At 43.1% G+C, this 15,337-nt stretch overlaps 1 protein-coding gene and 1 pseudogene across 1 annotated transcript in view; both read left to right on the top strand.

Annotated features, from left to right (window-relative positions):
* The window catches only part of LOC118916536 (ubiquitin carboxyl-terminal hydrolase 43-like), a 126,978-nt gene that overhangs the window by 18,890 nt on the left and 92,751 nt on the right, over positions 1-15,337 (top strand). The window contains 1 exon segment of the mRNA XM_057499484.1: positions 5,433-5,536. Within this exon segment, the coding sequence (XP_057355467.1) occupies positions 5,433-5,536 (104 nt within the window).
* LOC118916538 (nicotinamide phosphoribosyltransferase-like) lies at positions 6,144-8,236 on the top strand (annotated as a pseudogene).

The following is a 15,337-nucleotide window of genomic DNA, read 5'->3' as shown; positions in this document are numbered from 1 at the left end:
CAGTAAGGATGGCTGCCATCCAAAAGACAGAGAACAACAAATGTTGGCGAGGCTGTGGAGAAAGGGGTACCCTCCTACACTGCTGGTGGGAATGTAAGTTAGTTCAACCATTGTGGAAAGCAGTATGGAGGTACATCAAAATGCTCAAAACAGACTTACCATTTGACCCAGGAATTGCACTCCTAGGAATTTACCCTAAGAATGCAGCAATCAAGTATGAGAAAGATCAGTGCACCCCTGTGTTTATCGCAGCACTATTTACAATAGCCAAGAATTGGAAGCAACCTAAATGTCCATCGGTAGATGAATGGATAAAGAAGATGTGGTACATATACACAATGGAATACTACTCAGCCATAAGAAAAGGGCAAATCCTACCATTTGCAGCAACATGGATGGAGCTGGAGGGTATTATGCTCAGTGAAACAAGCCAAGTGGTGAAAGAGGAATACCAAATGATTTCACTTATCTGTGTAATATAAGAACAAAGGAAAAGCTGAAGGAACAAAACAGCAGCAGAATCACAGAACTCAAGAATGGACTAACAGGTACCAAAGGGAAAGGGACTGGGGAGGATGGGTGGGTAGGGAGGGATAAGGAGGGGGAGAAGTAGGGGGGTATTAAGATTAGCATGCATGGGGGGGTGGGAGTAAAGGGAGGGCTGTGCAACAGAGAAGGGAAGTAGGGATTCTACAGCATTTTGCTATGCTGATCGACCGTGACTGTGAAAGGGTTTATAGCGGGGACCTGGTATAGGGGAGAGCCTAGTAAACATAATATTCATCATGTAAGTGTAGATTAGTGATACCAAAGAAAAAAACATGCAGTTCCTGTGTGGTAACCTCCAATGAGTTCTACACAAGGGTATAAAGGGCATATAAAAGTGTAGGCAAAGGGTCTGTTTGTGTTTATACAGAGGATCAAAGCCTAATTGGGCTACCCCGAAAATGAACTAAGATACGATATGAAGAAGAACTTCCAACATCAGCACTCTCTGGAAGACTCATGCCAGAAGATGATCATCAAAAAACTCCAAGAAAGATCCACACACTGCTACAGGTGTAGATGCACTCATCCCACCACTTCCTGTACTTGCCATGGGAATGAAGAAGAGATATCTAAGTTGGCCTGTGCATACAGTAAAACAACAAATTTGACTGGATCTATACTGTTGGAACTCAATCAAGAATTAGGAGAAGTGCAAATTGTAGCACTCCAAAATCTTACAACTACAGACTATTTACTGTTAAAGGAACATAATGGATGTGAACATTCCCCAGGAATGGGTTGTTTTAATTTGTCTGATTTCTCGCAGACTGTTCAAGTTCAGTTGGACAATATCCACCATATCATAGATAAGTTTTCACAAATGCCTAAGGTGCCTAACTGGTTTTCTTGGTTTCACTGGAGATGGCTGGTAATTACAGGTATGCTTTGGTTATGTAACTATACTCCTATTATGTTAATGTGTGTGCGCAATTTAAGTAGTAGCTTAAAACGTATACATGCTGAGGTTACTCTACAAGAAGATATGTCAAAGAAATAATCAATCTTCCCATGTTTTCTTCCGCCTGCTACTTCTATAACTTTTCTTCTTCCTCCCTAATTAAAACCCTTAAATAGAATTCGTGCCTCATATCAACTTTACCGAGTATCATAATTCTTCCAACTGGTAAAGATACCTCAAGACAAATGCTGGGCATAGAAGCTACAGGGCATAAATATGCAAAGAAATAAAAAGTTAACCATTTCAAACAATAAGGCTTCTCTCTCACTTACCAACTTTACATTTCCCTGTATGGCCCCGGAAGATGACTGGTTAGCCAGAGACGGGTAAGATTCCTCAAGGGAGGAACAACCTAAGACAGGCAGAGTCGCAGGAGGGTCATCAGGTGAGAAATTGGGGATCAACAGAGGTGAGGCTTAGAACCTCACCCCCCCGTTCTGAGAGAAATCTCCTGCGTACGTGGATGTTTTATTGCCCTTGTCTAGCTTGGATTAACACATAGTCTACAGGCACACACCTGATCATCTACTTTTGCTCTCTTACAACACTAAACTATGTTTTCTTTCTTTACCTTGTATCTACCTACCACTTCAGCATTTTATTCAAAATAATAACAATAAAGAGAGAAATGTGGTGTTCACATATAAATCAAGTATAAAAATCAAATAAGTATTAATATTTGAACTGACTGTTTATAGTTCATAATGCATGAGCAAAACTGAATGTTTCTGTGATGACTGCCCTTGTACTGTTCACCATGTAACTTATTCACTATGTAAGAATTTTTTCTCCATGTAAGAACTTGTTTGTTATGCCTCAGAAGATTGGAGACTGATGAAAATTAGGCTTGGGGTGGATTAATGATTGTGCATTGAGCACTGACTCCCCTATACAGAATTTTATTGTTGTTAACAACCATTTGATCAATAAATATGAGAGATACCCTCACAAAAAAAAAAAAGTACACACTTCCAATTGTAAAATAAATAAGTAACCGGGATGTAATGTATAGCGTAAGGAATATAGTCAAAATATTGTAACAACTTGGTATGTTGATAGCTGGTACCTAGAATTATCATGTATATAAATGTTGAATCACTATGTTGTACACCTTAAACTAATGTAATGTAATACTGTGTGTCAACTACCCTTCAATAAAAAATAATTATCTACAAAAAAAAAAAGAGAAAGGGATGAGGTTGGGGAGAGGACCAGGATGCTAACATTAAGCACCTCCTGTGTGCCAGGTAGGACATACACATCACCATTTTTTATTTTAATATTGGCTCCATGAGGTAGATGCCCTGCTTTTCCTTTTCCATGTGGAATGAAGCTCAGAGAGATTCAGGGTCACTTTGCCAGCAGAGCAGAGCCAGCCTGGTCTGACCTCACAGTCCATGCTTTGGGAATGACCCTCTGCTGCCTCTCACTGCAACCTCATTCTGGATTTTCTTTCCATACCCCGTCCCTGGGGACCCCTTCCCCTGCCACTCCCAGCGTGCTGCATCATCACCGTGATGTCCTAGCAGCCTGCAGTCAGTGTGAAGTCTCGGGTTGCAAGTAACAGCAGTCAACTTCCGCTGACTCGGAGAAGAAGGGAGTTTATCAAAAGGCTAAGGCCGGCACACAGGGTCCGAGGGAAGGCTGAAGCACCAGGCCTGGAACGGTTGAGAATCAGCTTCAGGCTGTGGTTGGCAGTGGCAGGAACTGCTCTGCTCTCTGGCCTGGACACTGCTGCTAGAATCCATGTCTCGACTTGTGGTCGCTTTGTTCAGGATTCAAGTGCAGGGCAGGCATGTCTCACCAGTCCATCAGGGGTCTTGGGCCTGACTCTTGGTAAGGGAGGGCAGGACCTCTGTTAAAGAGCCTTGCCCGCCTCCCCATGGGCTGAATTCAGTGTTCGAAAGGGGTGCTGCTGCCAAAGAGGAGGAGTGAATCCTAGGCAGCCACAAATGCCAGCATCACCCCTGCCTCCAAGGGGGACGAGCCCTTTCTCCGCTGAGCCCTTGTCTGTTTGCTGTGAGATGTCTCTGCCTGGGTGTTGATTGTCCTCCAACTCCACAGGCCCTTTCCTGACCCACTTCTCCTTTTGATAATTTCCTCTTCTGCTGATGGAACGTTCTCCAGGCACCAGATTGGAAGCCTGGCGTTGGCCCTGTTTCTCTCCTCCCTCACTCTGCCCCTGCTCCCCAGCAGGTGCTGTTATGAGCTGCATACACGGTTACGTCTTGGGCCAATCCCTCCTTTTCATTTTCATGGCTCCTGGTCTAGTCTACCTTGTTTTGGCCTGACCTTCAAGCCTCCTACCCTGTGTGCTCATTCCAGACTTACCTCCTTCATCCTGTGCCTGGCTATCAAGCTAAAGCATCCCTCTGTGCATGTAGCTACCGCCTAGGTCCCAAACATCAGATACTCCCCACCTGTGTAACCAGAACAAACATTTATGTAGTGCTCACTGTGTGCCGGCCACTCTTCCAAGTGTTTCATGTATGTTCACTGTTGAAATTTCGAAAAATCCCTATCAGATAAATACTTTCATTCATGATCCCTTTATTACAGTTGGGAAGCATTAAACAAAGAGATAAAGTAATTTATTTAGCTGAATCAGAGGCTGAATAACTCCCTCAGATAAGCGACAGTGCAGGGATTTCAACTCTGACCATCTGATGCCAGGGTGTAATTCTTAGCCCTGGTACTAGGCTGTGTCCTGACCCAGGTGGTCATCCTTAGGACACTGAGGGCTGCACCCAGCATGGCACTGGACTTGCTCTCCAGCCCTGTTTTCTACTTCCCTTTGCACATCCTGTACTCTGGTCAAATTGTGCTTCGTAAAATAGAAGGACAAGTAAGAGCTACCTTTCTGAGTATTTGTCCCTCTTATTTATCCCACTGTTTTATCACGGAAAATTGCAAGAATATGGAAAAGTTGAATTAATTATACAGTGAACCTAGTTTCTATGATTTACATTTTAATAAAATTGCTTTACCACCTTTATCCATCTCTCCATCCCTCTATCTACTCATCACTCCATCTATTTTTTTCATCATTTTAAAAAAATGATGCACTTTAAGTTACATTTCAAATATTGGTATACTTCGCCCCAAACACTTCACACGCATTCCTTTTCCCAGCTCTTTGAAGATGCTGGCCTTGAAGACTGGAGCAGTGTGGCCACAAGCTGAAGAATTCCCACAGCCGCCAGAAACTGGAAGAGGCATGGAGTATATTCTCAAGACCGTCCAGAAGGAGTGTTGCCTTGCTGACACCTTGATTTTGGCCTGGGGCACTGATTTGGCCTGGGGCGCTGATCAAGATGTGAGAGAGAATAGACTTCTATTGTTTTAAGCCACTAGTCTGGGGTAGTTTGCCACGCAGCACAGGGAACCGATGCAGAAGAGAACATGAAGAAGGGTCAGTAGGACCCATAAGTGAAGTGAAGGAGGTGTGTGCAGTGCGCTAAGGGGCAAAGCCTGGTTTGTCTGGGAAAAATAGCCCTCATGTGAAGACTGGCTCACGGGAAGATGTGGATGGGGAAGATGGGAAGATTTGGTGCAATGTCTTTGAAGTGATAGTAGCACGTCCACATGACATGTACAGGAGGTGTCCAGAAACACGAGCCCCAGCAGGATGGAGATGAAGGATGGGATAATGAGTCCAGAGGCGGTAGTTTAGGCTGGGTGAGTGTGTGTGCGCATTCCCCAAGGTTCATGCTTCAGCTCTTTCAACACATTCTCTCAAGGAGATCAAGTGAGTGGAGGAGCAGTGAATTATGGTAAAGGCAACATTGAAGGTCTGGTTTCTGCCAAACCCAGGCCCAGTGAGGGGCGATGTGGGCCCTGGAGTAGGCCAGAGGCTCACTGGCCTGGACATGCTGGAGTGATAGGAAATTATCTAATTGTGCTTCCTTTCCTCATTTCTTTGCAGATTCAGCCTGAAGCCAGTAAAACCTCTGAAAACCTCCCGTCACCATCGGCTCAGCTTTCTCTAGGTCAGAGTTTTGTGCAAAGCCACTTTCAAGCCCAATATAGGTAAGAATATAGGTAAGAATGGACTGTGTTTAGAAGGTATCTTCCGAAGATTCAGCAAATTTGTATGCTGGCAACTAGCCTACCATTGCCACAGTTACACTGAGATCACAAAACAGCAAAACCCACAGACACCCTCTCTTTCCCATTACAGGTCCCAGTCAACCAGTCACTTCTGTCATCTCTGACCTTTAGTATTTCTTTTAACTTTCTTGCTGGCTTCTGGGCTTGCAAGGAGGTTCAATGCAAGGGTGGTTCTACAGAATATAAATGTGGAGGCTGGGATCTATCAGCAGACAATCACTGAAAAGTTGGCCAGACCCTTCCTGTTTGTTCTTTATAGCCAGAGAGTCCAGTTTAACATGTTATCTCGAGCTCAAGATTTCCCAGCATTTTGGAAGATATAAAAACATATATAATTACACACTTTGACTTCAGAAAAGTTCTCTTTGGGCTTTTATATATCAGCATTTCAGAGATTCATAGAAGGCAGACTTATTGTGAAGTAATAATGTTTTATTGAGAGTACTAATTGCAGTGAGCGATCAGAAAGGGGAGAAACGTCCCTGGGCTTCTTGGAGGAGATGTGCCTTTTGACGGACTCTGAAGGATGAGTAAGATTGAATGGGTTAGAACATACTCAACAAGAATGAACCCTGCTTAGAGGTGGAAATGAGCACAATAATCAGGATTTAGGGAAGCCACTGGTTACAGAGCGTCCATTAGGTGACATGCTCACCCCTACGTTTTTTAAATTTAATACTTACAAGAACCCCAGGAGGTGAGTTACAATCTCAGATTGGTCTTTTCCAGAGGACGCATAGCGAGGGCAAACCAGGGTTGGACCTTTAATAGATCTGTGAAGCACGAGGCCTGCTTCTGCTTTCTTTGGAATCCTCTTCCTTTGCTGTTCCATCTTGCCTTGTTCTTTTCCTGTGACTTTTCTGTTGTTACTTTAGTTGCTCAGAAACTCTGCCCTCTCATTCTTCATTATGGACACCAAAACACTTTCTGTATTTTTCTTCTGGATGTTGCATTAGATCATTTTCAAAGGCACGCTTTTCTCTGAGTGTTTCATGTACTCTCACTTCCTTTGCTCTGCTGTGTCTTTCCTAAGTCTCCTGTTGTTTTTTTTTCCTCTTATTTATATCAAATAAAATAACAGTTATTCAGTCTTCTGAATATATTACATGCATTATAATAACAGGCATTCACTTACTTAATGGCCATTTACTTCCATGCATTTTGGGCATTTGTATTCTTTGTATTTGAAAAGGAGGAGAAGACTTAAAATTGCCCAGAAAATGACCTGATTTAGGATTTATATGATATTCAGTGATTGCCAGTAAAAATAGTTGGATATGAGAAGGCTCTGTCATTGCCTAAGGAAATGTTCTCTTCACAGTGGAAAACACAGATCCAGAGTGCTACTGGCTTACAAATTGGATCGAGACTGTTCTTGTTCAGTCGTGGTATTCAATCAGAGTGGCTACAAATTCTACAGAGCAGAAAAAATATATTGGCTAAACATTCGTTAGAAACCTCTGGTAACTTAGATGGTCTGGAATACAAGTTACATGACTTTGGCTACAGAGGAGTCTCTTCTCAAGAGACTGGTGGCGTAGGAGGGCCTGCTCACTTGGTAAACTTCAAAGGCACAGACATGGTAGTGGGAATTGCCTTAATTAAAAAATACTATGGAACAAAAGATCCTATTGCAGTTTATTCTGTTGCAGTGGCAGAGCAAAGTACCGTAACAGTTTGGGGGAAAGACAATGAAAAAGATGCTTTTGAACATATAGTAACACAGTTTTCATCAGTGCCTGCATCTGTGGTCAGCGATAGCTATGGCATTTTTAATGCCTGTGAGAAAATATGGGGTGAAATCTAAGACATTTAATATTATCAGGAAGTATAGCAGCACCACTGATAATCAGACCCAATTCTAGAAATCCTCTTGGCACTGTATTAAAGGTTTTGGATATTTTAGGTAAGAAGTTCCCTGTTACTGAGTACTCAAAGAGCTACAAGTTGTTGTCTCCTTCTCTTAGAATTATTCAAGGAGACAGGGAGTAGATATTAGTACCTTACAAGAGATTGTAGAAGGCATGAAGCCAAACAAATGGAGTCTTGAAAACACTGCCTTTGGTTCTGGTGGTGGCGTGCTTCAGACGCTCACAAGAGATCTCTTGAATTGTTCCTTCAAGTGTAGTTATGTTGTAACCAGTGGCCTTGGGATTAATGCCTTTAAGGACCTAGTTGCTGATCTCAACAAAAGGTCCAAAAAAAGGCCGATTATCTTTACATCGGACACCAGCAGAGAATTTTGTTACACTTGAAGAAGGGAAAGGAGACCTAGAGGACTATGGTCCAGATCTTGTCCACACTGGGATCTTCCCACAGAATGGGAAGGTGACAAAAAATTATTCATTTGATGAGGTAAGAAAAAATGCAAAGCTGAGTATTGAACTGGAAGTAGCCTGTCATTAAGCTTTGTTTTATGACTGGCTGTGGGTACATGCTTGTGTATGTGTTTACGTGCATGCACACATGTACACCCATGTGTGTATGTAATGCATAATGTTTATTGTACAGGTATGTGGGGGTTGTGTTTTATGATACATGACAGCCAAATGATTTGTTTGTTTATGGACATCCTGCCCTTTCATTTTTTCTTTTTTCCAGTGTTTAGGTGATCTCAAAATAGGAAATGCACTTAACCGTGTAAAAGATTTATGCTGAAGTAAGCTTTTTGGGTCCTTTGCCAAAGATAGTAATTCAATCCGGTATTGGTATTTTCACAAATAACCAAACCAAGAAACTTTTATATATAACTGAAGATCACATAAAACAGATTTGCATAAAATTATCATTGCTTTGTTTATATTTAACTTGCATTTTTGTACAAAATTGTGTAAGATATAAAGATTCAGTGATTTAACAGTCTTTCCAACTTTTCATGATTTTTATGAGCACAGACTTTCAAGAAAACAGTTGAAAATAAATTACATTGCCTTGTGTACATTAATCAGCAAGTAAAACACAGTCTTAAAAAAGACTTGGAAATGATGGCTCTCTTTGAGGCGATTATTTAGTTAGGAGACCAGATAGTCTCTGAAATGCTTTGGAAGAAGGCCAGTGCTGTTCTTATGGAGCGGAAAATCCATAGCACTTGAGCAGTTCACTTACTCTGTGCCCCACTGGGAAGGAGGACCAAGTGTGACAGCCAGAATGACCCCTGGGCACATGTTCCTGCGCTTGGTTACTTAGCACATAGGGAAAATAAACTCTCTTCTAAGTGAGCCAAGCCTCATTGTTATACATGAAGGGAGGCCCACTTATTTCCTGAGAGATGTGGTACGTGTAGGGGAGACCTGGATTTCATGGCTACTGACCTTTTCTGGCCATGAAAGCTACTTGTAGGGCTTCCATCTTTTCTCTGCTCAAAGCAGAGGCTGCTTGAAAGAAAAATGAGACAGGAGAAGGAGAGAAAAGAAAATACAGAAAGGAAAGGGGAGGACAAGGCAAGGGTGTGTTAGACCGTGGGGAAGGGTTGTGAATAATCGCCACCAGGTACCACCCATTGGTGTCCTTGCACAACACATTCACTTACTTCTCTGCTCTCTCGTCTCTCTACCCTCTTCCCCTCTGTCCCCATGTACTCTCTTTCTTTCCTTCTTTCAAGTATTTGAGTGTCTGATAACGTGCATGATCCACTGGTTACAGCAAGGAGCCTAATACCTTGCCCACGAGAGAGAAAATCTAACCAGATATGCCCATTTTTTCTCTAGATATTTAATCATGCCTATGACATGCCAGGTTCTCTCCTAGGTGCCAGGAGTTGGGCCCAGCCCCTGTTCTCATGGAGCTCACCTTCTGTTGGGGGGGGTGTTACATAATACACACGTCAGCAAACCGCTGTGGTAGTGGCCGGTGGAATGAAAAGGCACAACTTGGGAGGTGCGGGAGGAGGCAGCCAGCATTGGATAAGATGGTCAGGGGAGGCTTCTTGGCAGAAGGGACATTTGAGCTGAGAACTAAGCTGTCTCTCAGTTCTCAGCTATTCAACTGTTTGGGGACAGGGTATCCCAGGTCGAGGAAACTGCAAAGGCAAAGGGATGGGAATATCTTGGCAAGTTCAAGGGACAAAAGGGCCAGGGTAGCTGCTGCCGAGTGGTGTAGGGAGGGAGGTGAGGCTGAGGTGAAGAGGCGGACGGAGATCCGGTAGTGCAGGTATCTGGCCCAAGAGTGGGTTTTAGTCTAAAGGGCACAGGAAACAACTGCAAAATTTAAAGCAGGTTGTGGTCTAGTTATTGATTTAAGAGGTCATGCTGGTTATTTTGGGTGACGCACAGAGCCGCAGCCCATGTCGTGCAGCCTCCCTGTGGCTGGGTGATGGTGGCAGCTGGGGCTCTGGAGGTAGGGGTAGAGATGGACAGAAGTGAGAGGAACATCTTTTGGATGTAGTCAGCAGGACTTGCGAATGAGTTTAAGGGTGTGGCATGGATGGACTTAGGGGAGGACGAGACTGTAGGGAGACTCCTGGGTTGTATATAGTCATATAGTTGGCAAGTGCTTTGAAGGACAAATTGAGGGTGCTTTGAAGGGCATGTATGGGGTGAAAGGAAAACCTCTTTTCCTTTGCAGTGCTCTTTACTGCTACAGTACTTACAGTACTTCTGACACCAGGTGTGTGTGGTGAGGGTGTTCCCCATGCCAAGCAATTCTGCAGTTCCTTGTAGACACCAACTGAGTGTCCTACACTTCAACTCCATTCTGACATGTTTACCTGGAGAGCACGTCAGATCCCACAGCTGAAGGACTCAGTCCCGTAAGACTGCCCCACCTCCTCACCGGACACTACTCACAGCCCCAGGCTGTCACCTGTGCTCCTGACCAAGTGGCTACAGATCAGAGGTTCCCATGACCCTCTGAACGAATCATCAGGTTTGATAATTTGCTAGAGTGGCTCAGTTTACTCACTAGATTACTGGTTTATTATAAAAGGATACAACTCAGGAACCGCCAGGTGGAAGAGATGCACAGCAGGATGTGTGAGAAGGGGGCTCAGAGCTTCCACGGCCTCTCTGGGTGTACCACCCTCCCACATCTCCACATGGTCACCAGCAGGGAAGTTCTCCAAACCCCTTCTGTTAGGGCTTTTATGGAGGCCTCATTACTGGGCATAATTGATTAAATCATTGGTCGTTAGTGATTAACTCAACTCTGGTTCCCCTCCCTCAAGGAGGTTGGGTTGGTGACAGATGGCTGCAAGTCCCCATCCTCCAATCTTATGATTGGGTCCCCTGCCTTCCAGGTTCCATCCTGTGTTTTTTTGGGGCTCTCTAAAAAGCACTTCATTAACATACCTCAGGTGTGGTTGTTAGGGGTTTGTTATGAATAACGAAAGATGCTCCTTTCACCTTTATAACTTTCATCACTTAGGAAATTCCAAGGGTTATAGGAGCTCAGATATATATAGTTGACCCTTGAGCAATTCAGGGTTAGGGGCACTGACCCCACCTACCCCATGAAGTCAAAAATCCATGTATAAATTTACAGGTTCAGTGCAATCCCCTTCAAAATACCAATGACATTTTTTAGAGGAAATAGTCCTAAAATTCATATGGAATCACAAAAGATCCTAAATAGCAAAAGCAATCTTGAGAAAGATCCAAGCTGGGGGTATTATGCTCCCTGACTTCAAGCTATACTACAAAGCTACAGTAATCAAAACAGTGTGGTACTGGCATGAAAACAGACCCATAGATCAGTGGAACAGAATAGAAAGCCCAGATATAGACCCACACATATGTGGTCAATTAAAATACGATAAAGAAGACATGAATATACAACGAGGAAAAGACAGTCTCTTCAATAAGTTATGTTGGAAAAACAGCTGTGTGCAAGAGAATGAAACTGGATTACTGTCTAACTCCACATACAAAAGTAAACTTGAAATGGACTAAAGACATAAATATAAGACATGAAACCGTAAAACTCTTAGAAGAAAACATAGGCAAAAATCTATTGAACATACTCATGAGCAGTTTTTTTTGGACACATCTTCCTGGGCAAGGAAAACAAAGTAGAAAAATGAATAAGTGGAAATAAAACAAACTAAAAAGCTCTGTTTGCAAAGGACACCACCAACAGAACAAAAAGTCATTCTACAGTATGGGAGAATATATTCATAAATGATTTATCCAATAAGGGGTTAGCATCCAAAATATATAAACTAAAATGAACCAACATCAAAAACCCCAAATAACCCGATTAAAAAATGGGCAGAGGACCTGAACATTTTTCCAAAGAAGAAATACAGATGGCCAACAGGCACATGAAAAGATGCTCCACATCACTAATCATCAGGAAAATGCAAATCAAAACCACAATAAGATATCACCTCATACCAGTGAGACTGGCTGCTATCCAGAAAACAAGAAATAGCAAGTGTTGGTGAGGATGTGGAGAAAGGGAAACCCTCCTACACTGTTGGTGGGAATGTGAATTGGTGCAGCCACTGTGGAAAGCAGTATGGAAGTTCCTCAAAAAACTAAAAATAGAAACACCATTTGACCCAATAATTCCACTCCTAGGAATTTATCTGAGGAAAACAAAATCCATGTTTCAAAACATAAGCACCCTTATTTTTATTGCCACATGATTTACAATAGCCAAGATATGGAAGCAACCTAAGTATCCATCAACAGATGAATGGATAAAGAAGATGTGGGTATGTATACACAGTACAATATTACTCAGCCTTGAAAAAAGAAATAAATCTTGCCATTTGGAACAACATGGATGGACCTAGAGGGTATTATGCGAAGTGAAATAAGCCAGGTGGAGAAAAACAAATACCACATGACTTCACTTAGTCGTAGAATTTAAAAACAAAACAAAATGAACAAATATAGCAGTAGACTTAAACAGAGAAGTGACTTGTGGTTACCATCGGGGAGGGGGTTTGAGTAGGTTAGTGGGGGAAGGTGAGGGGGATAAAGGGGCATAAAAATCTCAGTCATAATATAAGTTGTTCATAGGGATGGTAGTACAGCATGGAGAATACAGCCAATGACTCTATAACATCTTCTGTGTTGACAGATAGTATCTGCACCAGTTGGGGTGAGGATTTAGTAATGTATAACTGTTGAACCACTGTATTGTATACTTGAAACCAATGTAATACTGTCTATCAATGAAAAAAATGAAAAAAAATCCACATATGACTGACTCTTTAAAACTTAGCTTTGAATAGCCTATTATTGACCAGAAGGCTTAACAATACCATAAACAGTCGATTAACTCATAATTCAGCATGTCACACATATTATATACCATTTTCTTAGAATAAAGTAAGCTAGAGAAAAATTTTTTTGAATTGCTGCAAACCTTCAAAAAATTTTTCCTCAGAGAAATCCGCATATAAGTGTACCTGTGCAATTTAAACCCGTGTTGTTCAAGGGTCAGCTGTATTTCTTATTATAAATTGCAGCATTACAAGGTGCCAGGTGGGTATGGGTAAGCTGGGAAGATTCCTGAAGAGGTGACATTGGAGCTGATTCAATATTAAGGACTGCGAGGGTTCTTTGGGGAGATTACTGTAGGATAATGTGTGAGAAGGGAGGTATTCATTCTGAAAAAAGGACTGGTGGCAGCTAAATACTGCTTTGTGTCTGATAGACTTTAGCAAAGAAAGAGTGTACTTAGGGACATCCGTCTAGGTGGGGGCTTTTGAGGTGTGAGAAGGGTGTCTGCAGTGGGCGGTGGGCACTGCTCCAAGAGGTGCCCCCTGAGTAGTGCCTCCTACTGCTCTGACCCTCTCCGGACTTCTCTCCCCCGGGGTGGGCTTGCCTGGCATGCAGTCACCCGGTGGCAGCCTTCCTTATGAAATTGAAAGCTGGAGGTGTTATTATAGTTAACTCAGAGGTTCCTGTTCACCGCGCTTCTCCCTCCTCCATCGCCCTTCCCCCCGCTTTTTAGGTGGCTGGGATTTTGACTTTGGCTGGAGGAGAGAAGGAGGAATAGTATCAGGGTGGTGGGTATACTAGAGGAAAAATAGTTTTTCCATACAGTTATGACTACAACCTGAAAACATCTGTAAGTTTACTGACCAAGGATTTTTGCCTATGTTAGAGTTTTGGCCAGAGGAGGGATTGTGTGCATGTGTGTGTGTGTGTGTGTGTGTGTGTGTGTGTGTGTGTGTGTGTGTATTGTGTATGCACATATAGTCGTTCATTTCTTCATGCCATTCGTAGCTTTTATTCACAGGAAGTTTAATCTGGTCCCCATTCCAAGGAGCATTCTCTTCTAGACAGAGTATGTTTTTGAAGGCTTTTTCAGAACAGATCTTGGGGAGGTGACTCCTACCTTATATGTTGCAAAGACATCAGTTCCACCACTCAGGGAGCAGGTGGAGTTGGCCAGGTTTGAGGTGCAAGATGTGTATGCGGCAGCAGCAAAAGGTCAGAGTGGTGAAACGTGCATTGTCAAAACCTGGGGCTCGTTTCTGGACCTTTGTACAGTGGAAACCAAAGCAGTTCTGAGCTTTGGTAGCAGTGGCCAGGTTGGCTTTGTAAAGGGCAGTTTGATGAGAATGAACACCTTAGGGAGAAAGCGAGTGAACACTGAAGGTCAAGGGGGTGATTTTCTGCCCTTTGCCCCCATGGGCACATGAGGGATGCTAGGACAGGCCTGTGTGTACTCGGAGGGGGTGGTGAGGACGGGCGCTCCTCAGGCATGTTCGGGTATTGCTGAAGCCTGGTAACACCCAGAGTACAAGTATAGCTGCCTTTTTCTCTTTCTGACCTTACTGGTCCCACTCACTCTGTCCTCATTTCTCATATTTAAAAAACAGGTATATTTCACATCCTTTCTTCAGTTTATGATGAAAATTGTATTTTCTTCAGTCTTTAAATATAAAATTAGACCTTTCTGTTTTTTTCCAAACTACCTATCTCTTGCTCCCTGGCAGAGGTCTGTGCCTCACTGTCAGAGCCGTGTCCCTGAACCAGTCTAAAAGGTGCATCTCGACAAGAAAAATGCAGCCTCGCCTAGGGCTAGCAGGCTTTAAAAAAATGATTAAGTCCAAGAGAAATACTCCTTTTCATTTGTTTGCTTAATGGAAAACAGGGATTTGGAAATTTCTCAGTGACAAAAATCCTCCGGCTGGTCAAATGCTTAGTGAGGTGGGGGTGGAGATGCGAGAAGGCTGGAAGGGAAGTGGGGGCAGAGGAGACCCCACACATGTCAGGTCCCCCATTAGCTGGAGTCCAATGGCTGATACACCATTTTTACCCAAACATTTCCATGGGTTTCCCAAAGAGAAATGTCCCAGAGGCAGTGAGTGTGATTGAACATTGAATATTTGGGTCTGTTTTTTAAACTCATGGTTGGTGTTCTGAAAACTCGTACCCAGGAGAGCCAAATTGTTGTGACCAGATCACTTAGGGTCACCTTGGCCAGCACCCTGAAAATCTCAGGGTTTCTTGCTTGTCCTTGGTTTTTCCTGTTTTGTCTGCTCAATGGAAAACCAACCAAGCAGGCCTGGTGCTTTCCATAGAAACTCAGGAAACCTGGTGGTGATACCAGCTCTGGTTTCCTTACCCTAAAGCATGGGCTGCCAGCCAGGTATTGTCCCATAGTCCCAAGGAAGTTAGTGTAGATTTTAGGATAGGAATGTAGTGTCCAGAAATCCCTTATATTTTGGAAGAATATGGTACATTATACTATGAGGGAACCCATGTGGAATACAAAAGTTGCACTTGGCTTTCAGAGATGCGTGCTCTCTCACTGAAATGC

The sequence above is a fragment of the Manis pentadactyla genome, chromosome 4, assembly GCF_030020395.1.
Source record: "Manis pentadactyla isolate mManPen7 chromosome 4, mManPen7.hap1, whole genome shotgun sequence".
Taxonomy (NCBI): domain Eukaryota; kingdom Metazoa; phylum Chordata; class Mammalia; order Pholidota; family Manidae; genus Manis; species Manis pentadactyla.
This window is presented reverse-complemented; position numbering and strand designations above follow the sequence as displayed.